The 23,882-nt window shown below is 65.2% G+C and overlaps 4 protein-coding genes across 8 annotated transcripts in view; 3 read left to right on the plus strand and 1 right to left on the minus strand.

Moving 5' to 3' along the window:
• The window catches only part of SIK3 (SIK family kinase 3), an 84,280-nt gene extending 82,273 nt beyond the window's left edge, over nucleotides 1–2,007 (minus strand). For 2 of the 4 annotated variants that reach the window (XM_083808451.1, XM_083808449.1), the window contains exon 1: nucleotides 1,802–2,007. In XM_083808451.1, coding sequence (XP_083664577.1) covers nucleotides 1,802–2,002 — 201 coding nt within the window. In that variant the 5' untranslated portion in view covers nucleotides 2,003–2,007. The remainder of the gene's footprint in view (nucleotides 1–1,801) is intronic. The other 2 variants (XM_083808452.1, XM_083808450.1) reach the window with 1 other exon arrangement.
• Nucleotides 2,008–2,954: 947 nt separating this feature from the next.
• PAFAH1B2 (platelet activating factor acetylhydrolase 1b catalytic subunit 2) lies at nucleotides 2,955–10,595 on the plus strand. The gene is made up of 6 exons (XM_083808486.1): nucleotides 2,955–3,115; nucleotides 3,617–3,704; nucleotides 4,235–4,324; nucleotides 5,251–5,367; nucleotides 6,307–6,429; nucleotides 7,024–10,595. The coding sequence occupies exons 1-6, from the start codon at nucleotides 3,096–3,098 to the stop codon at nucleotides 7,300–7,302; spliced, it is 717 nt and encodes a 238-aa protein (XP_083664612.1). The 5' UTR covers nucleotides 2,955–3,095; the 3' UTR covers nucleotides 7,303–10,595.
• Nucleotides 10,596–11,619: 1,024 nt separating this feature from the next.
• Nucleotides 11,620–19,397, plus strand: SIDT2 (SID1 transmembrane family member 2). 2 transcript variants are annotated; one of them, XM_083808480.1, is made up of 27 exons: nucleotides 11,620–12,156; nucleotides 12,754–12,875; nucleotides 12,980–13,141; nucleotides 13,249–13,294; nucleotides 13,375–13,476; nucleotides 13,553–13,636; nucleotides 13,781–13,892; nucleotides 13,994–14,059; nucleotides 14,187–14,280; nucleotides 14,445–14,500; nucleotides 14,895–14,966; nucleotides 15,050–15,124; nucleotides 15,367–15,429; nucleotides 15,706–15,827; nucleotides 15,919–15,992; nucleotides 16,095–16,161; nucleotides 16,294–16,367; nucleotides 16,476–16,599; nucleotides 16,685–16,802; nucleotides 16,869–17,005; nucleotides 17,087–17,195; nucleotides 17,470–17,546; nucleotides 17,700–17,746; nucleotides 18,063–18,168; nucleotides 18,305–18,415; nucleotides 18,491–18,604; nucleotides 18,739–19,397. In XM_083808480.1, the coding sequence occupies exons 1-27, from the start codon at nucleotides 11,962–11,964 to the stop codon at nucleotides 18,799–18,801; spliced, it is 2,592 nt and encodes an 863-aa protein (XP_083664606.1). In that variant the 5' UTR covers nucleotides 11,620–11,961; the 3' UTR covers nucleotides 18,802–19,397. The 2 variants fall into 2 exon arrangements, with proteins under 2 accessions (XP_083664606.1, XP_083664607.1); XM_083808481.1 differs by lacking the exon at nucleotides 15,367–15,429 and having other exon boundaries at nucleotides 11,621–12,156.
• Nucleotides 19,398–20,394: 997 nt separating this feature from the next.
• Nucleotides 20,395–23,722, plus strand: TAGLN (transgelin). Its single transcript, XM_083808487.1, has 5 exons — nucleotides 20,395–20,549; nucleotides 22,123–22,322; nucleotides 22,419–22,596; nucleotides 22,688–22,790; nucleotides 23,054–23,722. The coding sequence occupies exons 2-5, from the start codon at nucleotides 22,143–22,145 to the stop codon at nucleotides 23,193–23,195; spliced, it is 603 nt and encodes a 200-aa protein (XP_083664613.1). The 5' UTR covers nucleotides 20,395–20,549; nucleotides 22,123–22,142; the 3' UTR covers nucleotides 23,196–23,722.
• Nucleotides 23,723–23,882: the final 160 nt, after the last annotated feature.

The raw sequence follows: 23,882 nt of genomic DNA on the forward strand, positions 1-23,882 counted from the left end.
TTGCAGACCACCGGTGGGAACGCTTCCCAACGCCTTTGCTTTCCCCTAAGCCATTTCCATGAAGCCGAACTGTTTAAAGTATGGCTGGGCTGAAAACAAAGCTGCCAGCGGCTGTTTGCTGTTCCCCCTGCCGTTTCAAGAAGACTTTCCATGCAGATCTGCCCTTTCCGAGGTATTTTACACCTGTACCTCCCCTCTAACCCCACGAGTCCCAGAGCCCGAAGCAAACAGCTCTTTTCCCCTCCCTCCCTCCTCTCCCCGAGCCAGCAGCGACAGCCCCCGCAGAGAAGGAAGAGTCCTGAGCCAGCAGCACTTGGGACCGAAGGCAAACCGAGCCCCTTCGCTTGCGCTCCTCTTGGCAGGGTGGGATTTTAAGGGAAACCCGACCTCGGAGTTAGGAAAGCTTCCAGGTCCAGTTTCAGCTCCCCGCTACTCCGCCAGTTGCTCGCAGCGCAGGTACCTCATTCACCCAGCGCAGCCGCGGGCGCTGGGGCTGCCTCTGCCCCGCCAGCCGAGGGGCGCTTCAGAAGCACAGAGGGCACCGCAGACACCACCTCCGCTGGGCCCGGCGACACAAGGCAACAAGGAGACCTCCCGTCCCACAGCGAACCCAACCACCCGCACCCCCGTCAGCGCAGACGTTCGGGAGCTGCCGGGCAGCACAACCACGTCCCTCCCACCCACCACGATCCTAGTTTCACCTCTCCCATCACTCACACGCAAAGCATCGAACCTCGCTCCCGTCCTGTCAACCCTGAAGACAGCTTCCAAAGACAACTCTGCGTACATTCTGCCCTTCTCCAGAAAAATCAACCATCTGAACGCAAACAAGAGTCTCTGCTTCGGTATTTTGCAAACTTTAAGTGAACGCCATCCAAGAGAAGCCTTGGCTCAAAAAGAGAGGCTGAAAACAGGGATGCGGCTTGGAGTCAAAGGGCTGATCCCTACTCAAGAGGATCAGGCGTTCGTTTGAGCATCCGAGCTGTTATCGCCCCCGTTCCTACGGGGAAGGCTCAGCTCTGTCATGGCGAAACCAACGGCCGGGCCCTGCAGAGCACAACAGGAGCTGAGCTGCAGGTGGAACCGCGGCATCGAGCGCTCGAAGGCCCAGTGGCCGGTGTCAGTCCGCGCAACACGCGCGGATAAAACCCGCTTCCGAACGGAACTGTCCGGGGGACGTCGGGCAACTGATTTCTGAACAGAAATAACCGAGGTGAATTTCACCCGGTTACCTGGGCAAAAAGCCAGACCGTCGCCAGGCAGAACAACTTTCTGATTTACGCCGAGGTACCCGCGGAACGCGGCTCTTCCCATTTACATAACGACGCCAGCACCGAGGCCAAACCCCTCGTCCTGCCCCCCCCCGAGCGAGGCGCTCCCCAGCCGCCCGGGCAGCCCGGTGCCCGCGCGGGGCCCCGCGGCGTCCCCGGCGGGTCCCGAGGGGGGGGGGCTCGGGGGCTGCCACCGCAGCACGGCCCCTGCCGGGGGTACCCCGGGGGCCGGCCGCCTGTCAGCCCGCCGGGCCCGCGGCTCGCCGGGCAGCGGGGAGGCGCCGAGCCCGGGCCCGGTGCCCACGACCCGGAGCCCCCCCGCTCCTCACGCCGCGGTTTGGCGGCGCCCGGCCCCGCTCCCCCCGAGCCGGCCCCGCTCCTCGCGGCCCCCTCGGGCCGGGCCGGGCCCTGGCGGCAGGCGGGGCCCCGTCAGCCGCCGGAGCGGGGCAGGGGCGGCCGGGGCAGGCCGCGGGAGGCGCGGGGGGGACCCGGGCCGGGCCGGGCCGCGCCTCGCCGGGCCGTGCCCTCACCTTGGCGCGGGTCACCAGGTGCGTGGCCAGCTTGACGACGGCGAAGTTGCCCTTGCCGATGGTGCGCTCGATCTCGTAGTAGCCGATGCGGGCGGGCCCCGGGGGCCGCGGGGGCGGCGGGGCCGGGGGCAGGCGCGGGGCCGGAGGGGGCCCCCCCGCGCCGCTCGCCGCCGCCGCCGCCGCTGCAGCCGCCGCCGCCATCTTGTCGCGAGGAGCGCGCCCCCTCCCCCCCCCGCGGGGCTGCGGCACCGCGTGAGCTCACCGGGGGGGGGGGGCGGCTGCCATGGCAACCCCGCGGGGCGGGGCGGGGCGCGTGACGGCAGCGCGGCGGGGGCGGGGGGAGGCGGCCGTCAGCGCGCGGCGATTGGTCGGGGGGCGTGGCCAGAGGGAAGGGGGCGGGGTTAGGGGGGTGGGCGTGGCTTGAGGGAAGGGGCGTGGTCAGAGGGAGGGGGCGGGGCCGGGAGCCGAGCGCGCCCCCGCGCGGCTTCGGGAGCGCGCAGCCCGCCTTTGGGGGGGGGGGGCGGGGGGCACCGGGGGGGGCCCAGCCCGGGATCTCGGGGTCCGCTCCGAGTACAGCCCCGGGGGGGGGCTCGGCCCCAGCCTCACCGCCGGGAGCAGGGGCCCAGGACCCCCGCGGTGCCCCCGTAGGAGCGTCACGGCCCCGGTACCGCCAGGCACCGGCAGCCCGAGCCCTGCCCGCCCCCACGAAGCGCAGCACGGCCCCGGGTGGGGGCAGGGCACGACCTCGGGCCCCGCCGGGAGGGCCCGGTTTGAGCCTGGAGCCCCCGCAGGCAGCGCTGGTCACGGTGCGGGGCCGCCCGCCGCCGGTACCGCCGGGCAGGGCGCGGGGACGGGGCCTGCTGTGAGGCACGGCGGGCCCCCGGTAGGGCCCTTCCTCACACGGGGGCACAAACGCGAAGCCCCCGGGGCTCCGTGCCCGCAGACAGGGGCCTGAGGCGGGCGTGGAGCGGCTCCGGGACCGGCGGCGGGACCGGCAGCGCAGGGGGAGGGGTAGGGCCCCGGCCCCTCACAGCCCCGGCCCGCACTGACAGAGCCGCAGGAAGCGGCGCGGTGACGTCACGGCCGCCCCGGTGACGTCACGCCGCCACCGCCCCCGGCCCCGCTCCCCCCTCCCCTAGGGGCGGGACTTCCGGCAGCGCGCCCGGAAGCGCCCCGCGCGCGGCCCCGCCGGGGTTGGCCGCGAGGCGGCGGCGGAAGCGGAAGCGGAGGCGGCGCAGGCGCGGAGCGGAGCGGGCCCGGGCCGAGGCAGGAGGGAGGCGCCCGGCCGAGCGCCATGGAGTCGCGGGGGGAGCCGTGAGTGCGGGGCGGCGCCGGGGCCTGGGCCGCGTCCCCTCCGCGACACGGGGGGCGCCGCACCGGCAGCTGCAACGCCGGGGGCTGCAGGCGGCGGGGCCCGGCCTCGCCCCGCGGCCTGGCGCTGCCGCCGCCGCCGCCTCACGCCGTGTGCGCAGGCCGTGCCGGGGATCGGGCCCGCCCGGCCCCGGAATTACCGTGTTTTGCCCCAAAAATCATCCCCGCTTTGTCCTCGGGAACGGGGATCCCCGCGCCGCACCCCTGGGGGACTCCCGTCGCAGCCCGCCAGGCGGTGCTGCCCGCGGCAGAGCACCCGTCGGTGTCGTTTAGAAACCGACGTGCCCGTTAAAAGGTCCCGGGTCGGCCGTTAAACGGTGCTGGGTCGGGCGTCGGGCAGCGCCCCGTGTTTGCTCGGGATTGTGTTTTTTTTGTGTTTTTGTTGTTTTTTTTTTTCCCGGGGCCAGCACTGAGCGCAGCCCCTCTGCCCTGTTCTCTTCGCAGGAACCGGATGAGCCACGGGGACTCGAACCCAGCGGCCGTCCCGCACGCCGCCGAGGACGTCCAGGGAGACGACCGGTGGATGTCGCAGGTACGGCGGGGCCGGGGGGGGGGGAGGCGCGGGGCGGCTCCCCCCGAGGGGCTGGCGGCGCGCTGGCAGTGCGGTGCCCTGCAGCGGCGTTAGGAGACCTGAGCGCCAGGCTGCGAAACGCCTTTAGGAAATGCTCTGCCTGGGCCGTTAACGGAGGGAAATTGCCGGCCCCTTTGTTAAACAGAGTGCAAAGCAGCGCTCCGCTCCGCGGGTGTCTTTGAAAAGAGCAGAGGCAAAGCATCTGCGCTCCCAGCCTCTTGCTGCAGCGCTTCCTCCCGCACTCAGGGCGGAGCAGCCGGAGGATGCTCGCTGTGGCTGCCTGCGGGTAGTGCCCAGAGCAGGCAAAACGCTGCTCTCAGAGCCAAGAGCTCGTCCCTCGCTGGGGCTCGTGCAGCTGGGAGGGGTGCCCAGCAGCTCACGGGTTAACGCGGAGAAAGAAGCGTGCAGGGGGAGCTGCTCGGCCCCCGCAGCAGAGGTACTGGTGAGGAGCGGCCACTCTGAGCTGACACGGTGCTGCTTTCTTTTAACAGCACAATAGGTTTGTCTCGGACTGCAAAGACAAGGAACCCGACGTGCTCTTCGTGGGGGACTCCATGGTGCAGCTGCTGCAGCAGTATGAGGTACTGCCCAACAGTAAGGACGGCTGGGGGGGCCCGCGGGTTAGCACCTCCCACCCAGCAGCGTGTGATCGTGCACGGTCCTGACAGCTTCTTCTGTTCCGTCCTGGTTTTACTGCTGTCTCTTCTGGCTAGCTCTGCCCCATTTCCTTCATTTCCCAACGCCCGTACAAAGTCTCCCTGGTTTATCTCTGGCCGTTCGCAGTCCTGCTCTGAAGCAATTAATAACGGCCTCCCCTCGGACACGCACACAGCCCTTCGCTCCTTCCGTGGACCTCTGGTTCCAAACTCCCCGGAGTGAAATCTCTGTAGGTGTGTCTTGGCCAGAGCACGTTTAACCCTCGGCGTGCTGCGTGCACGAACCTAATTTTCTGGTGCCGAAGGGAAGGTGTTAGAGACGCCCTGAGAAGAGAATTTTGTTTAAGGCTCTGCCTAGGTTTTACGCATTTCCTTAATCCCTAAAACTTTGCTGGAGCAAAACACGAATTTTGCTGCTCCACGGTGGCAGTAGCTGAGTAACTGTTTGAGAGCTGCTTCCCAGTGCCCATCAGGTTTTTTTAGTTCTGTTACCTGGCAATAGAAGGGATTTCTTCAGATCCTAGATGCCTTCAGCAGTCATGTCATTAACTGAGGTTAGGGACACCGTGGTCTACAGCAGCTCCAGCGCTCTGTGTTCCTGACACCAAGTAGCTGTTCAAGAGAACTTCCCCTTCCTTTGTGCCAGGACTGAGTGAGTGAACACCAGCAGTTCCACCTCTTCTGGACCTTGGAGTAAAGCCCTGTCCTGTGCTTAAATGCCATTTCTGGAAGTGAGTTTTTGGGTATCGCACTGCTCCTTTCAGTGTCGCTGACGACACTGCGTGTCTGTGCGGTATCTCCTTCACGATCAGGCTGCTCCTCTGAAATGGGAAACTGATCTCTGCTTGCAGATATGGCGAGAGCTCTTCTCACCGCTTCATGCACTGAATTTTGGGATCGGCGGGGACACCACCGGCCACGTTCTGTGGAGACTGAAGAACGGTGAACTGGAGAACATTAAACCGAAGGTATGGCCAGGAAGCCGAACGGGCAGCCTTGTGCTGACTCACAGGAGGCGTCAGCGGTGCACAGCCGAGGGAGCTGTTAACTCTTAAGAGACCTTTTTGTTTGAACAACTCTCGGCACTAAGCATGCATGAAGTGCTGAAACGTGTTTGGCTAAACCAGAAGTGTTTGGGAACAGGGCCGTGCTTTCACACACGTGGGTTTTGCTGCTGAGTGTGCAAATGTCAGAGGAATCTTCAGGAGAGATGGCCTTGCAGCCACAGCGCAGGAGGTGATCAGGCCTGTGATTTACCATCACCAGGTGCAGGTTGGAGTTGCAGCGTGTCTCAGGCCTGAGTATTCTCAGCCTCTAGATAGGGGTGGTGAAATCTTTGGTAGAAAGCCAGCAAAGATGTTCAGTACATGTCGCGAAGAACAGCTTCCTAGTGTGCACCTGAGCTGAAGTCCTTTACTGAGGGCACCGAGCGGCCCCCAAGCCGCTGTGGTGCGAGGCAGTGATGCAGGGTGTGCTCCAGCAGGAAGGCAGCGTCACTCGTATTTCTGTTATTTAACAGCATTTAATCTTTCCTTAAAGAAGTTGAGCTGCACGCTTGTCCCTGACCTGAAGGAGCGCGCACTGTGTATATGTCATCATCTTTTTGACCAGTGCGGGCTCCTGCAGCGTGTTGGCCAAGAGGCTTTGTGGGGTGGGGCAGACTCGGGCATCTCCGAGGCTGAACAGGAAACCTTCAGTCATCCTGGTTTGTCTGTACCGAGGCCTGTGAGATGCCATTCAAAAGGCAGCATAACTGACAGCTGAAGACCTCTTGCGTTGTGGGTTTATACTTAAACGTTCTTAACTGAGCTTTCTGGTTGCAGGCGATGTTTATACAGGGTTTTCAGGGTCAGCAAGAGTACTGGAACTTGTTCTGAAAAAGCTGCAAACGTTTCTTCTCCTCGTAGGTCATTGTTGTTTGGGTTGGAACAAATAATCACGAAAACACAGCAGAAGAAGTAGCAGGCGGAATCGAGGCCATCGTGCGCCTGATAAATACCCAGCAGCCGCAGGCCAAAGTTATTGTACTGGTATGTCTCCCGGAGTGCTGCGAAAACAAAGCGCTGTGAGGAGGCCCTGTGTTCTCTGCGCTGTGTCCGCCTGATACTGGGAGGGGGGGGGGGGGGGGAGGGCGGTCGCTTCGTTTATCTTCTGCTTTGTCCATGCCTCCCCTGCCTCGCTTGGCCCTGCAGAAGTTCAGCTCTGCCAGAGGTGGATGCGATCGTTCCCACTAGCAGCATCGCTGTCCCACTTAGTAATTTTGTGGAAGAAGTCCTGCAAGGGATAAAAGCGCCCAGATCGGAGCGGGGATTTGGAAGTCTTGGTTTGCCTCCTAGTTTTAACAGGTCGGCTGGTGGCTGTCCCCTTGAGAAGCTTAGCGGAGGCATTCAGTGCACCACTGACAGCTTTTGGAAAGAGCACAAGCTGATAGCTTTAAAAATGCAAGTGCCCTGCCAGTTGTGCTTATAGCCCGTCTTCAGTTGCATTTGAAATTAGATCTGAATGGACCGATTAAAGCAATGAGATCCCTCTGTCACAGGCACCCTGAGTCCTGAAAGGATGCTTGCGTTGGCAGGGAAATCGTTACTGTGTGAAAGCTCCTCACTGCCTCTCTCTTGTGTCAGGGCCTGCTGCCTCGCGGAGAGAAGCCAAACCCTCTGCGGCAGAAGAATGCCAAGGTGAACCACCTGCTCAAAGCCTCCCTCCCCAAACTGCCCAACGTCCAGCTGCTGGATGTGGACGCCGGCTTCGTGCACTCGGATGGCACCATCTCGTACCACGACATGTTTGATTTCCTGCACCTGACGGGAGGGGGCTACGCCAAGATCTGCAAACCCCTCCATGAACTGATCATGCAGCTACTGGAGGAGACCCCTGAGGAGAAACGAGCTGCTCTGGCCTGATTAGCTGCCGTCAGTGTTAACATCCTCCAGCCCATCAGATCAGTTCTGTCACTGGCACTACAGAATCCTTCTTTCTTAAAGCACTTTCCATTGTAGAATGTTACGGATGCTCGTACCTAGTGTTTTGAGGGGGAAGGCTGATGTTTAACTGGTCTTGTACATACGAGGGCCGGCTTGGTTGGTTTTATTGCAGGAGGAAATTAGCTGAAGAAGAGTTTTACTTTTAAACCATTCCTCATTTAAAATGAGAACAGGACTGTCACTCTGTGCCCCTCTCACGTATTGTTGCTCTGTGGTTGTCCTAGAACCTGTTAGCCTGTCTCTGACAGCCCGTACACAGCTCCTGGCTCACCGTTCCTGGCTGTAGGGGTTGTGCTCTGTGTATTAGCCTGTGAACAGGAGTCACTTCCCACTTGCTAATAACAGATCAGATGCATTTTTTCAGTCTCGGTCCCACCTTTTAACGTTTTCTTTCTTTCCTTTTTTCCTTTTTTTTTTTTTCCTGCTGGGGGTGGTTTAAGCAACACGTGTTGCTTTCTCACTCCTTCTTTCTGAAGCAGCATGAAACTGGAATTCAGAAGTGTAACGAAACAAACCGCTAACTGAGCGTGTGTAACACTGCCAGGTGCTTGTGCTCGTGCTTGCTTCACCATGCCGGGCAGCTGGGGCACTCCTCATTCCGCGCAGCTTTCCCTGTGGGCAGTCTCATTCAGGCGCTGCTGGCTGTCCTGTTCTCTGCTCCTGTCTGTGTATGGTGTTGCTGGCTTTTAACAGTTGTTCAGTTTAGGATTTTTAATTATCCAGTTAATATCACACAAGGTAGTTACTTCCTCGCTACTATAGAACTGACATTTCATTCCTTTGAGTTGCCTGTGCTACAGGGCTCTTCACAGTGCTGTTCATCGTTCTTTTCTTTTTTTTTTAAGTATGACTGTTACACCCTTTTTTTTTTCTAAAGAAAACCCGTATGAATAACCCCTTTTTGCAAGGCCTAAATCAGTCTGAAGCTTTACAGATTCAAAGGTGTATATTTCTTTACTGCTTCTGTTTTACTTGTATAAACATTTTATTCAAGCAACTACAGCCTCTTACAGTAAAAAGCGAAGCCGAGGTGTAGCCTCTTCCTGCCCTGGACGCGGCTCACCTCCAGGCAAGGGAGCCAGTGCAGCGAGCGCCCTCTCACAGGGGCTGCGAGTAGGTGGGATTTTTTTTGTTGTTGTTATGAGAGCTGGTTATAGTCTACTAGTGGTGGTATGAAAACAGCCTTTCATCTAAAAGTGAAAGCTGCTCTTTTTCGAAAAGAAACCGTTTTGGACCCTAAACGCAGAGCCCTAGACGAATAGCTAAATATACTTGCAAATAAAGTAATTTTAACCCAAGTCTGTTCTTCCTCGGCTTACCTGCCGCAGCTGGAGCGTGGCAGCGCTGGGCAGACGCGGCAGCGATTCGTGCTGCGGTAGCTGCCAGCTGCCAGCGCAGATCCCTGCACCTCTCTGGGTGCGAGAGCCGTCTGCAGCCAGGCACGCTCCTCTGGGCAGGTAAACGGGAGAGGAACCGACAGCTTCTTAGCGGGCACTCCGTGCTGTATGCTTACTGAGGGGTGTTTAGGTGTCCAGGTTGCTTGCTGTGCCCTGCTGCAATGAAAGTACATAGGTACTGTATATAGTCTGTCTGCCCTTTTTTATAATAAAGGGTGCTGGTGTTTAACGCAGTCTATAATCTAGCATTAAGGAATACTTTTATGTCCCCACTACATTCCCCTCTTCCTGTAGATTTGATCATAGCAGGATTTCTGCCTGGATTGCATGCATAGTGTGTGTTTTGTTTCCAGTATATGTGATCTACACACAGATGAAGGAAGGATGAAGCTTTCCAATTCCCCGAAATAAAAGTAAAAAGTGTTGGAGTGCTGTAGTAGAAGGAGGATGATTGTCTTACCCCCGTGAACCAGGCCAGGAATGTGCTGTTCCCCACGCCCCGCTCAGCCTATGCACTCTGTAGCCCTGCTGCCTTGCAGCGGGGGCTTTAAGATAAAGGTATCCACGCTTCCGATTAGATGCTTGCTGGAGAAGCCGGTGTAAGAAAAAGTGTAAAATCAAGTGTTGAAAATCCATTGCAGTGGAGGATTCTTGGGGAAAAGATTTATTGTCCCCCCTCCACGCACACACCCCTAGGGAGAAGGGATAAAGCGCCCTACTCCCTGCGAGCTTTTCAGCTTTCTAGGCTTTTATGAGAAGGCAGCGTGATAGTTTAATCTATGCATCCCTGCTTCCCTCCGTGCTGTCGCTGCGTTTGGTTAAAGAGACGCTAACCAGGGATGTGTCCTCCAATAAAAAGCTCCAACTTCTCAGCTAAGCGCCCGTGCAACTGAGGCTGTGTCCGGCTGTGAGTCAGCCGCTCTTGGCGGGGCGCTGAGTGGAAGGAGAGAGGTTGGGCAGGTCCGTGGCTCCTCTGCAACGTGACCGAGGGCGGCTCTGCCGGGGCTCTGCTTAAGCTTGGCTTGCTGAGGTGCCACGCTCTGCTTGGTTCAGTGTTCGCAGCCCTCCTCCTCGGCTGCCGTAACCGTCACGGACAGGTGCTGATGCTGCACAAGGAAAGGAAGGACAGCTTTTTTTTTTTTTTTTCCTATGAGACTTTAGCTGTGCTTGGGGCTGTCTGGTGAGAAACTGTCCCGTGCAAAATTGAGAAGTTTTGTGTGAGGGCAAGGAGGGATTCTGCCTCCTCACTGAGCAAATACTAAAAACCGAGTGCCTCACCAAAGGAAGCGTAGAAAAGCTTCAGTTGCAGCTTTGGGCGACCGATGTCCCTTGGGATCGGGGCTGGGCTGGGCTGCCCCAGCCCGGCCAGCATGAATTATTTCATTGTTAATGGTTGGCTGTGAAAGAACTGGCCCTTTGGGGCTTTTTTCCTTTTGTAAACAATCCAGTTGCGTTTTTCAGTTCTGTGCTGAAGCCTGGTATCTTGTCTGTACAGCGGCCTGCGAGCACTGCCAGTTCCCTATTTATTGCAGCAAAGAGAAAAGATGTGAAAGGACAGAAAAAAGTGTCTGGGGACTTGGGGAGGAGGGGGGTGACGCTCCAGGCACGTGGTGGGGACCTCCGAGGAGGCAGCGGCCTCCCCACCTGCTCGGAGGCGCTGCCCTGTTTCTGCTCACTGACTTGAACCTTCCCAGGAAGAAATTGTGATTCTGCTTTGGCAAAAAAAAAAAAAAAAAGAAAAAAAAAAAGCATCAACTGGTAGAACTCACTCTGTCTAGTGCATATTTCAATATAAATGTAAATGTTTCACCCCAACGTGTTCCGGCCTGTGTGTGTGTGTGCGCGTGCGTCTCCCGTTCCCTGTGCTGGCTGCCTCGTGTGTCCCGTCGGTGCTGGGGGGCCGCCGGACTGGCTGCCGAGGTGCTGCTGGGTCGGGGGGAGCTTCCAAAGAGAAGCCTTTCACCAGGTAAATCCGCAGCGTTCCCTCCCGTGGGTGTTTGGGGTCGTGCTCGTCTGGGTCCTCGCTTCTCGTTTAGTCTCCGTTCTTACTCTAGTCTTTGGTTTTTGTTTGTTCCTGTGTTTTCCCTTTCCTTTCACCACCGTTTTAAAGCGATGCGGAGTTTTTCTGTACCCGAAGCTCTAAATAATGTTCCGCAAGTGGAGGTAACTGGTGTTTTGGCCCTGGACAGGATGTATTAGCTTGCTTCTGATTGCTCTGTGATTTGATTTTAAGCCTTGACATGAATAGGGAAATGCACATCGCTCCAGCATCGACCTCCGAGTCGGTCCAGCGGAGGCAATACTTGGACAGGAGTCGGGCGTTAGCAGCGGCTCAGCTCCTGGCCCTGGCTCTGCCCCGAGCACACCGTGGCTGCCACCAGCCCCCGACCCGCAACCGGGGAGCAGCGTGCGACCGCGGGGTGCTCGGAGCCCCTCACCCCTGGAAATAAAGGAGCGCCGCAGCGAAGCTCCGCGGCCCTGCGTGGGCCGGGCGGGGACCTGGGGCAGCGGCGGTGGGTTGGGGGCTCCTGCCCGGGAGGGGTATTGGGGAACAGGGGGTGCTTAGGAAGGAGGGACATTTAGGAACAGGACGTTTAGGACCAGGGGTGTTCAGGAGCTGCCCAGCCCCCTTGTGCTGTAAGGCCCCCGTGTAAGGGGGGGAGGCCCGCGGGCGTCCCGGGGCTGCGGCGGTCTGTCCCTCGGTCTGTCCCTCGGTCTGTCCGTCGGTCTGTCGGTCTCTGTCGGCCTGTCCCCGTGCCCGCCCGCCCGTCCCAGGGCCCCGCTCCCCGCGGTGGCTCCGGGGCCGCCCTCGGTCGGCGCCGCCCGCGCGTCACTTCCCCGCCCGGCCCTGACGTCACCGCCGGGACGTGTTTACCGGGCGGCACCGGCACCGGCACCGGGCATCGGCACCGGGACTGCCGCCGGCACCGGGCGTCGCGATCCGCACCGCCACCGGGAACCGGGCACCGGGAGCCGCACCGGGCACTGCCACCGGGAACCGGGCACCGAGCACCGGCACCGCGATCCGCACCGGGAACCGAGCACCGGGAACCGGGCACCGGCACCGAGCACCGGCACCGCCTCGCCCCCCGCGCCATGGGTCCGGGCTCCCCGGCGCGCCCCGGCTGACCCCCCCGGTCCCCCCCCGGTCCGCCGCAGCCCAGCCGGGGATGCTGGCAGGATGCCGCCCGCCGGGGCCGCCGCGCTGGCCTGGGCGCTGCTGTGGGCGCTCGCCCCGCCGCCAGCCCTGCCCGAGCCCCAGCAGCGCCGGCAGGTGCAGGAGAAGGAGGCCACCTTCGACAGGACCTACTCGGACTGGGTGGACGGCGACCTGCTCAACATCTACGCCTTCAACCACACCGTGCTGCGCAACAGGGTGAGCGGGGCGCCGGCCCGAGGGGGCTCGCGGGGGCCTTTTGGGGACTGGGGCCCGTTTTTGCGGCACGTTCCCGTTTTTGGGGTGTTCCCCCTTGTTGGGGTGCGTTCCCCTCGTTGGGCTGTGTTCCCCTTGTTGCGGTGCGTTCCCGTTTTTGGGGTGCTCCCCTTGTTGCGGTGTGTTCCCCTTGTTGCGGTGCGTTCCCGTTTTTGGGGTGCTCCCCTTGTTGCGGTGTGTTCCCCTTGTTGGGGTGCGTTCCTGTTTTTGGGCTGTGCTCCCCTTGTTGGGCTGTGTTCCTATTTTTGGGCTGTGTCCCCACTTCTGGGCTGTGTCCCCGCTTTTGGGCTGCGTTCCCCATTTGGGCACCCAGGAGTCGGCCCAAGGCAGTGCCTCTGCCACCCCAGGGAGCCCCGGGCACCAGCGTGGCCGTGCAGCCCCGCGTCACCCTGCCCTGGGTGGCAGCGGAGCCGGGCGCCCTGGGGACAGCAGACGGGCGGCGTCCCCTCATCAGCAAGGGCCAACGTGTCTGCCGAGCAAAGTCCATCCAGCGGGGCGCCGCTGCCCGGCCAAAGCGTCGCCTTCGCGCTGTCCCCGCAGACAGAGGGAGTCCGGGTGTCGGTGAACGTCCTGTCCGACCACAAGGACCTGCCCGTGCTCTTCGTGGTGAGGCAGAAGGAGGCGGTGGTCTCGTTCCAGGTGCCGCTCATCCTACGGGGCCTGTGAGTATCGGCGGGGCTCAGGACCCCCCGGTGGGGGTCCCGTGGGCACGGGGTGGGCAGCGGTCGGTGGCACGGCACGGCACGGCGGGGTCTGCCTGCCCCAGGTACCAGAGGAAGTACGCGTACCAGGAGGTGAGCCGCACGCTGTGCCAGCCGCAGACCAAGGCGGAGGTGGAGACCCAGCACTTCTACGTGGACGTCTCCACGCTGTCCCTCAACGCCTCCTACCAGCTGCGCGTCACCCGCGTGGAGAACTTCGTGCTGCGGTGAGGGGCCCGACCCCGTCTCCCTGCCCGCTGCCACCCGGGGCTGCTCCTCCCCGGGCAGCCGCTGCCCTGGCCGGCCCTCATCCTTCCTTCCCTGCTCTCCGCAGGACGAACGAAGCCTTCAGCTTCAATGCCACGGCATCGCAGCCGCAGGTGAGGGGCTGGGCTGGCAGGGCATGGGCTCCGCGCCGGGGGGGAGCGGCACGGGCAGCGACGTGCCCTTCTCCCCCCAGTACTTCAAGTACGAGTTCCCCGAGGGAGTGGACTCGGTGATTGTGAAGGTGACCTCGGCCATGGCTTTCCCCTGCTCCGTCATCTCCATCCAGGACATCCTGGTAGGTTTGGGCTGTGGGGACTCCCCCGGGGGACCCGCGGCGCTCAGCAGAGCTGACTGCCCCTTGCACCCCGCAGTGCCCCGTCTACGACCTGGACAACAACGTGGCCTTCATCGGCATGTACCAGACCATGACCAAGAAGGCAGCCATCACGGTGCAGGTGGGCGCGGGGCCGTGCCGCTGCCGGCCGGTGTCGCTTAGCGTGGGGACAGGCCCCGGCCGTGGGGCTCAGCCCCACAGGGACCCACACGGCCCGGCCCGGCGCTGCTGATCCTTGTCTCTCGCCCCGGGACGGCCGCTGCAGAAGAAGGATTTCCCCAGCAACAGCTTCTACGTGGTGGTGGTGGTGAAGACGGAGGACGAGGCGTGCGGGGGGCCTCTGCCCTACTACCCCCTCTCCAAACACACCTCCCCAGGTAGGCGCCTGGCGGGGGGAGGCTTGCTGCTGTGGGGCCGGTGCTGGGCACGGGGCTGACCCCCGCCCCGCGGAGCTGACCGCTGCCCTTGCCTCCTGCAGATGAGCCCGTGGATCAACACAACCGGCAGAAGATGCTGGAGGTGATGGTGTCCCCTGCCATAACCTGTAAGCCTGGGTGGGAGACTGCTCCGGGCGCTGTTAGCGGCTGGGAGCTGCGGGGTGCTGCAGGGACCCCGGGACAGGTCCCCGGGGCCACCGCTCGCCCTGAGCCTCGTCCCGGCTCTGTCCGCAGCGGAGGCGTACGTGAGCAGCATGCTCTTCTGCCTGGGCATCTTCCTCTCCTTCTACGTCCTCACGCTGCTCATCGCCTGCTGGGAGAGCTGCCGGTGAGCGCTCTGTGGCCCCCCAGCCCCTGCCCACCACCCCGTCCCCTCCCGGTGCTGCGCCCGTGGCAGCCGTGCCCCTGTCCCTGCCCCACGGAGCGGTGCCACCCACAGCCCCGGCACCACGGCCGCCCTGCGGCGCTGCTCACGGCCGCTTCCTTCGGCAGGCAGCAGAAGAGGAAGGGGCTCCTGGCAGCCATGGACTCGCCCAGCCTGGACACGGGTGAGGGGTACTGGGGGCGGCAGCGAGGGGATGTCCCTGGGGTTGGTGGGTTTTTTCCCCTTTCAAGTAAGGCCAAAAAGCAGGGACGGGAATGTCCTGGGGTTTGGCTTCTCCGCTCTGGGGCTGACGCAGCTGGGCTGGGGCTTGAGCACCTGACTGAGTCTCTCTCTCTCTTTTTCCATGACTTTCTGGCGACTCCCAGCATCTTTACTGGGTAGGTGCCAGCGTTTGCTCTGTCCGTGCGAGCCACTGCCCGGGCCGTGCCCCCATGCCTGGCCTCAGACAGGGGCGCAGGGCACTGCCCCGCACCGATCGGCTGCACAGCCCCATGCTGGGGGTGCTGCTGGTGGCTGCCCCCAGCTGATGGAGCTGTGCGTCCCCTCCTCTCCTGCAGGGCACTCCCGCAGCATCCCCGACTCCTTCCTGGGGCACGTCCCCTACGACACCTACGGTTACGGCTCCTTCGGTGAGTGCCACGCGCTGCCCCTCACCTCCCTGCCCGCGGGGGCCGGTGGCCGTGCCGCAAGCCCACCCTGTCCCTCCCCCCAGAGAACGGCTCCTCCGGCAGCACCGAGGCCGCCTCGGGCAGCGTGGGCTCTGCAGAGGTCCCCTACGGATACGTGGGTGAGTCCTGCGCCGCGCCGCGCCACGGAGCCAACGTGCCAGGGCTGCCCCGAGGGCACCGACCGGTGGCAGCTCAGCTCTGCCTCTCTCCGTCCCCTGGTGGCCCCTGTCCCTCCCTGCGAGCCTGTGTTGGGGTCTCCACGTGGGCACCACCGGCTGGCGACGTGCCGGGGAGCCTCCCGAGGTGCCGGCGGTGCGCTGGGTCCCTGTCCTGCCCCAGTAACTCTCGCTTTCCTTTGAAGGGCAGGACCAGTTCAAGCGGCGCATCCCCTCCGCCCCGATGAGGCAGCTGTGCATTGCTATGGGTAGATGTTGGTGCTGAGCAGGGACGGTCCAATCAAACCAATCTGCCCTGCCCCGAGCTTTGCCCCGGGCACAGCCCCCACTGTGCCTGCAGCCGCTCTGCCCCAGCCCCGCACGGCCCAGGGCTGCCCCCGGCGCGGCCGAGTCCCGGCGCAGGACCGGGCTGAGCTAGAGGGGAGGCGCGGGTGTAATTGGGGGTGATTGGTGTCGGCGAGGAGGGCTTGGTCCTGCGGGGTGCTGTGGTCCTGGCACCGCTGACCCCCCCGGCTCTGGCGCAGGGGAGCGGTCGCTGGAGAACGTGGCCGGCCGGCCCCGGCTGGACTCGCTCAGCTCGGTCGAGGAGGACGACTACGACACGCTGGCCGACATCGACTACGACAAGAACGTCATCCGCACCAAGGTGTGTCCCCGTCGGGGCTGCGCGGGGCCGTGCCGGGGCGCCCAGCCCTGCCCTGCCGCCTGCCCCCCTGCGACCCTGCCTCTCCTTCCAGCAATACCTCTGCGTGGCCGACCTGGCCCGCAAGGACAAGCGGGTGCTGCGGAAGAAATACCAGATCTACTTCTGGTGAGCAGGGGAGGTGCGGGTGGGGGGGGCTCGGGACGGCGACCCCACGGTGCCCCCGGCGGGTGGCAGGGCACCCTGGTGACACCGCTGTGCCCCTCCCAGGAACATCGCCACCATCGCCGTCTTCTATGCCCTCCCCGTCATCCAGCTCGTCATCACCTACCAGACGGTGAGCGGGGTCTGGGTGCCCGTTCCCGGGGAGCTGTCCCAAACCGTTCTCCACCCGCGATGGGAACGTCCCTGTGCGTCCCCCTGCGTCCTCTCCCTGCCACCTCCCGCTCTCACTGTGCCATGCCTGCAGGTGGTGAACGTCACCGGCAACCAGGACATCTGCTACTACAACTTTCTGTGCGCCCACCCGCTGGGGAACCTCAGGTAGGGGCGGCGGGCGTGCAGCCGGGGTGCCCCGCGCGTGGGGCAGGGCTGCGGGGGGATGGATGGGGGGGGTCCTGGGGCACTGACGGGCTGAACCGCTTCCCGCAGCGCCTTCAACAACATCCTCAGCAACCTGGGCTACGTCCTGCTGGGCTTGCTCTTCCTGCTCATCATCCTGCAGCGGGAGATCAACTACAACCGGGCGCTCATGCGCAACGACACGCACGCCCTGGTAGGGGACGCGTGGCCGCGGGGCTCTGCGCCCGGGGGGGCTCAGCTTCCCCAGGCACCACTTCCCCTCCTCTCTGGCCCCGCAGGAGTGCGGCATCCCCAAGCACTTCGGGCTCTTCTACGCCATGGGCACGGCCCTGATGATGGAGGGGCTGCTCAGCGCCTGCTACCACGTCTGCCCCAACTACACCAACTTCCAGTTCGGTGAGTGCCGCCCTGGCGCCGCGCCGGGGGCCGCCCCCAGCCCCGCTGACCGCTGCCGTCCCGCAGACACCTCCTTCATGTACATGATCGCCGGGCTCTGCATGCTGAAGCTGTACCAGAAGCGGCACCCCGACATCAACGCCAGCGCCTACAGCGCCTACGCCTGCCTGGCCGTCGTCATCTTCTTCTCCGTCGTCGGCGTCGTGAGTGCGGGCGCGCGGTGGGGCCGGGCACGGCTCGGGGTGGCCACTTCTCCAGCCCGCTGCCTGCTCCTCTCTCCCCAGGTCTTCGGCAAAGGGAACATGGCCTTCTGGATCGTCTTCTCCGTCATCCACATCGTGGCCACCCTCCTGCTCAGCACCCAGCTCTACTACATGGGGCGCTGGAAGCTCGGTGAGGGCTGGGTGGGTTAACCTGGGGGCCTGGCCCCAAGCAGGGCAGGGCTGGGACGGGCAGGGGCTGGCTCCGGGACCCCCAGCACTACCTCCGGGACCCCCAGCACTACCTCCGGGACCCCCAGCACTACCTCCGGGACCCCCAGCACTACCTCCGGGACCCCCAGCACTACCTCAGGGACCCCCACCACTACCTCAGGGACCCCTAGCACTACCTCAGGGACCCCAGCACTACCTCAGGGACCCCAGCACTACCTCCCCTCTCCCTGCAGACTCGGGCATCCTGCGCAGGATCCTGCACGTGCTGTACACGGACTGCGTCCGGCAGTGCAGCGGGCCCATGTACGTGGTGAGTGATGGGAGGGGAAGGGACGTCGCTGCCCGCGAGCTTGCTGGCCACCGGCCTGGGGCTGTGCTGAGACGTGGCACACAGCAGACCCTCCCCAGCCTGGCCGGGTGCCCCCCAGGCCCTCTCCTCACCCCGTCCCGTCTCCCTTCGCAGGACCGAATGGTGCTTTTGGTCATGGGAAACATCATCAACTGGTCGCTGTAAGTGCGGAGCCGGGGGCAGGCGAGGCCCTCACGCTGCTTCCTCCATGGCCAGGCCCCCCCATCCCCGCTGCTGCCCCTGCCCTGCTCCCCCCAGCCCGGGCCAGCCCCCGGGCTGAGGACACCCAGCTCGTGGCAGCTGTGGGCAGAGCACGGCCCCTGCACCCGCGGCACCGCAGCGTCCCCCTGCACCGCCCCATCCCCTGCAGGAGCAGCCCTTGGGGAGCTGCCAGCAGGTCTCGGGGGGGCAGCAGGGCACGGGGGGGGGGGACACCCCAGGCTGAGCTGACCCCGCTGCCTCTCCCTGCCTCCCCAGCGCTGCCTACGGCCTCATTGTCCACCCCAATGACTTTGCTTCCTACCTGCTGGCCATCGGCATCTGCAACCTGCTCCTCTACTTCGCCTTCTACATCATCATGAAGGTGCGAGCGGAGCCCAGCCCCGGGCCGGCCGTGCGGGGAGGGCACCGGGGACGGGCGTTTTGGGGGTGCTCAGCCGGAGGCTGCCCGCTGGGGCTGCTGGGCACTGCCTGCGCGGTGACCCCGGCCTCTCCTCCAGCTCCGCAGCGGCGAACGCATCAAGCTCATCCCCTTGCTCTGCATTATCGGCACCTCCGTGGTCTGGGGCTTCGCCCTCTTCTTCTTCTTCCAGGGGCTCAGCACCTGGCAGGTAGGCGGGCGGGCGGCGCGGGGCGCGGGGTGGCTGCGGGGTGGGCATGGTGACAGCTCGCCCTGTCCCGGACAGAAAACGCCGGCCGAGTCTCGGGAGCACAACCGCGACTGCATCCTGCTCGACTTCTTCGACGACCACGACATCTGGCACTTCCTCTCCTCCATCGCCATGTTCGGCTCCTTCCTGGTAGGTGCCGCCCGCCCGCACAGCGCCCGGGGTTGTCCCCACAGCCCTGGGAGCCCGGGGGCTCAGTGAGGGGGCGCAGCTCCCGGCCCTGCCCGCAGCCCCGGCCCACCGCGCCTCCGCTCCCCTCTCCGCAGGTGCTGCTGACGCTGGACGACGACTTGGACTGCGTCCAGCGGGACAAGATCTACGTCTTCTAGGGGCCCGGCAGCAGAGGGGCCGCTGCCCCGCGGTGTCGCCGCCTGGGGCTGTGCCAAAAGCCCGGCCGGAGCCCCCCGGGGAGGGCTGCCCGTGCTGGGGGTCCGCCAGCCTCTCCGTCCCCTCCCCGCCGTGCCTCCTCCTCACTGTGCTGGGCCCCCAGCGGGTGCCTGTGGCCCCCCCACCCCGGCCTGCCCAGCACGTGTCTTAGCCGAAAATGGGGCCGGGGACCCCCTATGGTGGCCTGGCCCTTCTCTTGCACCGGGGGCTGCGTGGCTGCGTGTTGTCCCCCGTGGCGCCCGTCCGTGGCGACAAGTGACACTGGAAAAGGTGCTGCTGCTGCTGGGACGCGCGGCCCCATACGCACACGGGTGCGGGACCTTCAGTGCCTACTGCCAGTTTTGGGGAGCGGAGCGCGGCGGCGATGCCTTCGCGCCCCGGTGCCGGGGCGGCCAGCGGGGGCCGCATCCTGCCGAGCCCCTCGCCGAGGCTGCCGGCCGGTTTTCTCCTCCCGTCCGCTGCTCCTGCAGCCGGCTGCGCGGGTGTGCTCCGGGCGGCCGTGCCGGGAAGCGGCTCCCATTAAAGTGTCTGCACTTTACCCGTGCCTGCCTCCTCCTGCGGGGCCGGGGCTGGGGCACCCCGCGTCCTGCACCCGGGGGGGGGGGGCTCGGCGGGGCTGCCCGCGCTGCCGCTGGGTGTCAGCCGCACTCTGCTGCTCCGCCAGCCTCCCCCTCGCCTCTTGGGAAGCTGAGAGGCCCCCCCAGGGCTGCCCCCCTCCAGGCTGTGGGGCTGGTGCTGTGTGCCCCAGGGGATGGGAGCTGCTGGGAGCGGGGTTTGGGGTGGGGGGGGCTTGGGGAGACAGGCAGCGCACCCATGGGTGTAGGGGTGCCCAGGGAGGCTGCGGGTCGTGGGGCTCTGCCCCCTCGCTGAGCCCCTGGGCTCCCGTGGCCGTGGGGACAATCCTGGAGCTGTGGCTGTGTCCTGCTGGAGCTCCTGGCACTGCGGGGGGGCCGGGGAGGGCTGGGGACGGAGCCATGGATGTGCTGGGGTGCGTGAGGCCCTGGGGGCTGCGGGTCCCTGGGGCTGCGGGTCCCTGTCGCATCCCCACCTGGCACCGGGGCTGCCTGGCCGCATCCTGCCCTCCTCAGCGGGGGCAGAGCAATTCTTGGGGACACTCCTGTGCCCTGGCCAGACGCCCGCAGGATGCCCAAGGCCTCGCCACCCCGTGCAGGCCCGCCCTGGCTCGCTGTGCTCCCCAGCAGCCCCCCGGCACACACCACAACCGTCGCGTGGCCTGTCCCTGCCGCTCGGGTCCCCCCCCCCGTGCCCCCCAGCCCCGCAGAGCCCCGCTCGTCCCGTCCCGGCGGTGAGCGCAGGGGAAAGCCAGCCATGAAGTCAGGGCAGAAAACCTCGGCGAGCGCCTGCCTATAAAAGGACTTACTCCATCAGAGCCCGGGGCCCCGCTTCCTCCCTGCCCCAAAACTGCCGGGGCTGAGGCACGCGGGGAATGCTCCGGCACGGGCCTTAGTCACCGCTTTTCGGAGTCTTTCCCCAAATATGGTGCCTGGGCTGGAGTCAGGGTGCGCTGCGGGGCTGGCGCGCCCCGCGAGGGAGGGATGGGGGGCTGGCCGCGGGCTGGCTGACATCACTGTCCCGGCACCGGCCTTTTAGCTCGGCGTCGGCCTCCTAACTGTGCAGAGCGCCGGCTCCCGCGCTGAGCATCGCCCCTCGCCTCCGTCAGCAGCCGCTCGTGAGTCCTGCTGCTGGGGGGGGGGGGGTGGCGGGCACGGAGGGTGCCCCGCTCGGGGTGCCAGCCCCTGGGACATGGGGATGCTGCTCCCCAGGATGGGATCGTGCTCCCCAGATTGGGATGCTGCTCGCTGGGATGGGGTTGTGCTCCCCGGATTGGGTCCTGCTCCCTGGGATGGGGTTGCTGCTCCCCGGATTGGGATTGTGCTCCCTGGACTGGGATGCTGCTCTCTGGATTGGGATGCTGCTCCCCAAATTGGGATGCTGCTCTCTGGATTGGGATGCTGCTCCCCAAATTGGGATGCTGCTCCCCGGATCAGGGTCCCGCTCCCACGGGGAGGGACGCAGTTCCATGGGCTGGGGACGCTGCCCAGGGTGCGCTGCTGCCCCTGGTCCTCAGCACCGTGTCGCCAAGGGGCTCCGCGGCTCACGGGAGCAGAGCTGTGGTGGGCGCTGGCTCTGCCCAGCCCTGGGGCACTCGGGGAGCACTCGGAGCAGCCCCAGCCCCCAGTTCCTGCGTTCCTGCGGGAAGGGGCACAGCCCAGTGCGGGGGGATGAGGGCAGGAGGTGGGCACGGGCTGGCGGTCAGTGCCCCGTGGCCAGGCGAGCTGTGACAGCCGAGCGGCGCTGCCTGCGGCATCGGGGACGTGCCCGGGGCTGGGCACAGCCCGTCGGGGGACTCATGCAGCACTGCTGCCTGAACCCCGGGGCTGGGGGCTCCCTGCCCCGCTGGCAGCAGCCAGGCTCGGCGTTACCCGCACCCAGCCCTGCCGCATCCCGGGGCTGTGCTGCCGGAGCCGGGCTGCATCTGCCCGGTGCGCGGGGCGAGCTGGTGGCCGGGGAGCTCAGGGGACGCGGGCTCGCAGCTCCTCCACAGCTCAGCCCCGGCACTCGGCTGGCTCAAACCCAACCAGGAGCTGTGTGGGGAGGAGTGAGGCCGCCTCAGCGGGGGGCTTGGCTGCCGGCTCCCCACCGCCTCTCCCCGCTGGCACCCTTCCTGGCACCCTCCAGCGCTGCCCGCCCCGGCCACCGCCGTCCCTGCCCGCACCATGTCCTTACAAGGGCACGGGCACGGCTCCTGGGGACTGGCCTCCTGGCACGGGCACGGGGACACGGAGAGCCATGGCCACCCCACGGCACCCCGCTGTGCCCCAGGCACCCAGCCCTGCTGCCCAGAGCCCTCCGCTCTCCAGCTGTGCCGGTTCCTTCCCGGGCACTTTCCGGGCAGTGTGGCTGCTCCAGGCGCACCACGGCCACCGGCTGCCCGATGCCAGGGACGTTGGCACCCTTGGGACCCGCTGGTGGCTGAGCAGGCAGGGATGGGGATGAGGCAGCTCTGCTGCGCACCCTGAGCTGGAGAGCGGGGACAAAGCACCTCTGCCGGGATGGGACCTGTCTGTCTGGGCACACTGCAAGGATCACGGCCGTGTGCTCACCTCTGGATGTGCCGTTTGGCGTCGAACAGCCCCTGCTTGGCACGGGGAGAGCAGGAGGTGGATGCCACGGGGTGCCCTGTGCCGGGCGAGGGGGAGGCAGCACCCCCGCAGCCTCACGCGCCCCCACTCCTGCCCCAGGTCTCCCACCCGCCGCAGTCATGGCCAACAAGGGCCCGGCGTACGGCATGAGCAGGGACGTCCAGTCCAAGATCGAGAAGAAGTATGACGACGAGCTGGAGGACCGCCTGGTGGAGTGGATCGTGGCGCAGTGCGGGGCCAGCGTGGGCCGTCCCGACCGGGGCCGCCTGGGCTTCCAGGTCTGGCTGAAGAACGGCATCGTAAGTGCGGGGCCGGACGGGTGGGAGCGGCGCTGTGCGGCGCTGTGCGGCGCTGTGCGGCGCTGTGCGGCGAGCTCAGCCTCCCTCTGCCCGCAGGTCCTCAGCCGGCTGGTGAACAGCCTCTACCCCGACGGCTCCAAGCCCGTCAAGATCCCCGACAGCCCCCCCACCATGGTCTTCAAGCAGATGGAGCAGATCTCCCAGTTCCTCAAGGCGGCCGAGGACTACGGCGTGGTGAAGACAGACATCTTCCAGACCGTCGACCTCTTTGAAGGTGTGCTGGGCGGGGGGCTGCGGGCGGGGGGCTACGAGGGGCCCGGGGCTGCCAGCACCACGCCAGCGCTCACTCTGCTGTCCTTCGGCAGCCAAGGACATGGCGGCGGTGCAGAGGACGCTGATGGCCCTGGGGAGCCTGGCGGTGACCAAGAACGACGGGAACTACCACGGGGACCCCAACTGGTTCATGAAGTAAGTGGGGGACCCTTGCGCCCCGGCCCCCTGCCTGCCAGCTCCCCCCCAGACCCAGCTGGGGCTGGCGCCGTCCCCTTCCCGCTGCCCAGCGGCAGCCCCGGGAGGTTTCGGTCCCTTCTTGGGTGCCCCAGGGAGCAGAGGGCTGGGGCTACGGCCCTGGGGAGGGGAATGGGGGGAATTCCAATGCCAGGGCGAGGATCCAAGGATCCGGCAGCCGGGGGGGGGGCGGGTGCCGCATGGCCTCTCCCTCCGCCCCGCAGGAAGGCGCAGGAGCACAAGCGGGAGTTCACCGAGAGCCAGCTGAAGGAGGGCAAGAACGTCATCGGCTTACAGATGGGGAGCAACAAGGGCGCATCACAGGCGGGGATGAGCTACGGCCGGCCCCGGCAGATCATCAGCTAGGCAGCCCCCCGCCTCCCCCAGCCCCAGCCAGGACCTCCGTCTTCGCTCCCTCCAGCCCCGCGTGCCGCAGCTGCTGGGGCGCCGGCGACTCCAGCCGCCCCCCACCGATTGGTATTTATTTAAAACCAAAAGCCAGCCAGCCCAAACGACCCCTCCGGCGCCGCGACCGGCACCGAGCCGCAGCCCAGCTGTGCCCCGCCGCGCTCGCTCCGGCTCCCGCTCCCGGGCGGCCTCTCCTCTCCTCCTCTCCTCTCCGGCCTCGCACGCTCCCCGCTTCACTCCTGCGAGCCCCGCCGCCAGCTGGTCCCGTCCCCCCTGCGCCCAGCCGCGCTCGCGGGCACCCGCGGGTGCCCCGTGGCCCTTCCCCGGGGAGGGCGCGCGCCCCAGCACCCGGAGCCACCCTGCCCGCCCGTCACCCCGCACCAGCCAAGCGCCACTCTCGCAGAGATCCTTGCGAATGGGGAGAAAAGAAAATTGGCCTCGGTTTTGTACTTCGTTTTTGTCAAAATTAAAAGGTTATTCATCTAGTGCCGCGTGCCGAGGTTTCCTCCTGCCCGCCGCCTCGCGCCCGGTCCTGCGGGCACGGCCTGCGGGCGCGCCAGGAAAGCCGAAGCCCCGGAGACGTGGATGGTGCAGACGGGGGGGGGGGGCTCAGCCCTCCCCACCCCAAGCCGCTGCCGTTCCTCC

Source organism: Anser anser (genome assembly GCF_964211835.1).
Source record: "Anser anser genome assembly, chromosome: 22".
Classification (NCBI taxonomy): domain Eukaryota; kingdom Metazoa; phylum Chordata; class Aves; order Anseriformes; family Anatidae; genus Anser; species Anser anser.

Excerpts from the sequence above, each read along its gene's own strand:
- PAFAH1B2 (XM_083808486.1), top strand. The coding sequence starts at position 3,096 with ATGGAGTCGCGGGGGGAGCC. Across the intron at positions 3,116-3,616 it reads ATGGAGTCGCGGGGGGAGCC|GAACCGGATGAGCCACGGGG; the intron begins GTGAGTGCGGGG and ends TTCTCTTCGCAG. Across the intron at positions 4,325-5,250 it reads AGCTGCTGCAGCAGTATGAG|ATATGGCGAGAGCTCTTCTC; the intron begins GTACTGCCCAAC and ends CTCTGCTTGCAG.
- SIDT2 (XM_083808480.1), top strand. The coding sequence starts at position 11,962 with ATGCCGCCCGCCGGGGCCGCCGCGCTGGCCTGGGCGCTGCTGTGGGCG. Across the intron at positions 12,157-12,753 it reads ACACCGTGCTGCGCAACAGG|ACAGAGGGAGTCCGGGTGTC; the intron begins GTGAGCGGGGCG and ends CTGTCCCCGCAG. Across the intron at positions 14,281-14,444 it reads GCCTGCTGGGAGAGCTGCCG|GCAGCAGAAGAGGAAGGGGC; the intron begins GTGAGCGCTCTG and ends TTCCTTCGGCAG.
- TAGLN (XM_083808487.1), top strand. The coding sequence starts at position 22,143 with ATGGCCAACAAGGGCCCGGCGTACGGCATGAGCAGGGACGTCCAGTCC. Across the intron at positions 22,323-22,418 it reads TCTGGCTGAAGAACGGCATC|GTCCTCAGCCGGCTGGTGAA; the intron begins GTAAGTGCGGGG and ends CTCTGCCCGCAG. Across the intron at positions 22,791-23,053 it reads GACCCCAACTGGTTCATGAA|GAAGGCGCAGGAGCACAAGC; the intron begins GTAAGTGGGGGA and ends TCCGCCCCGCAG.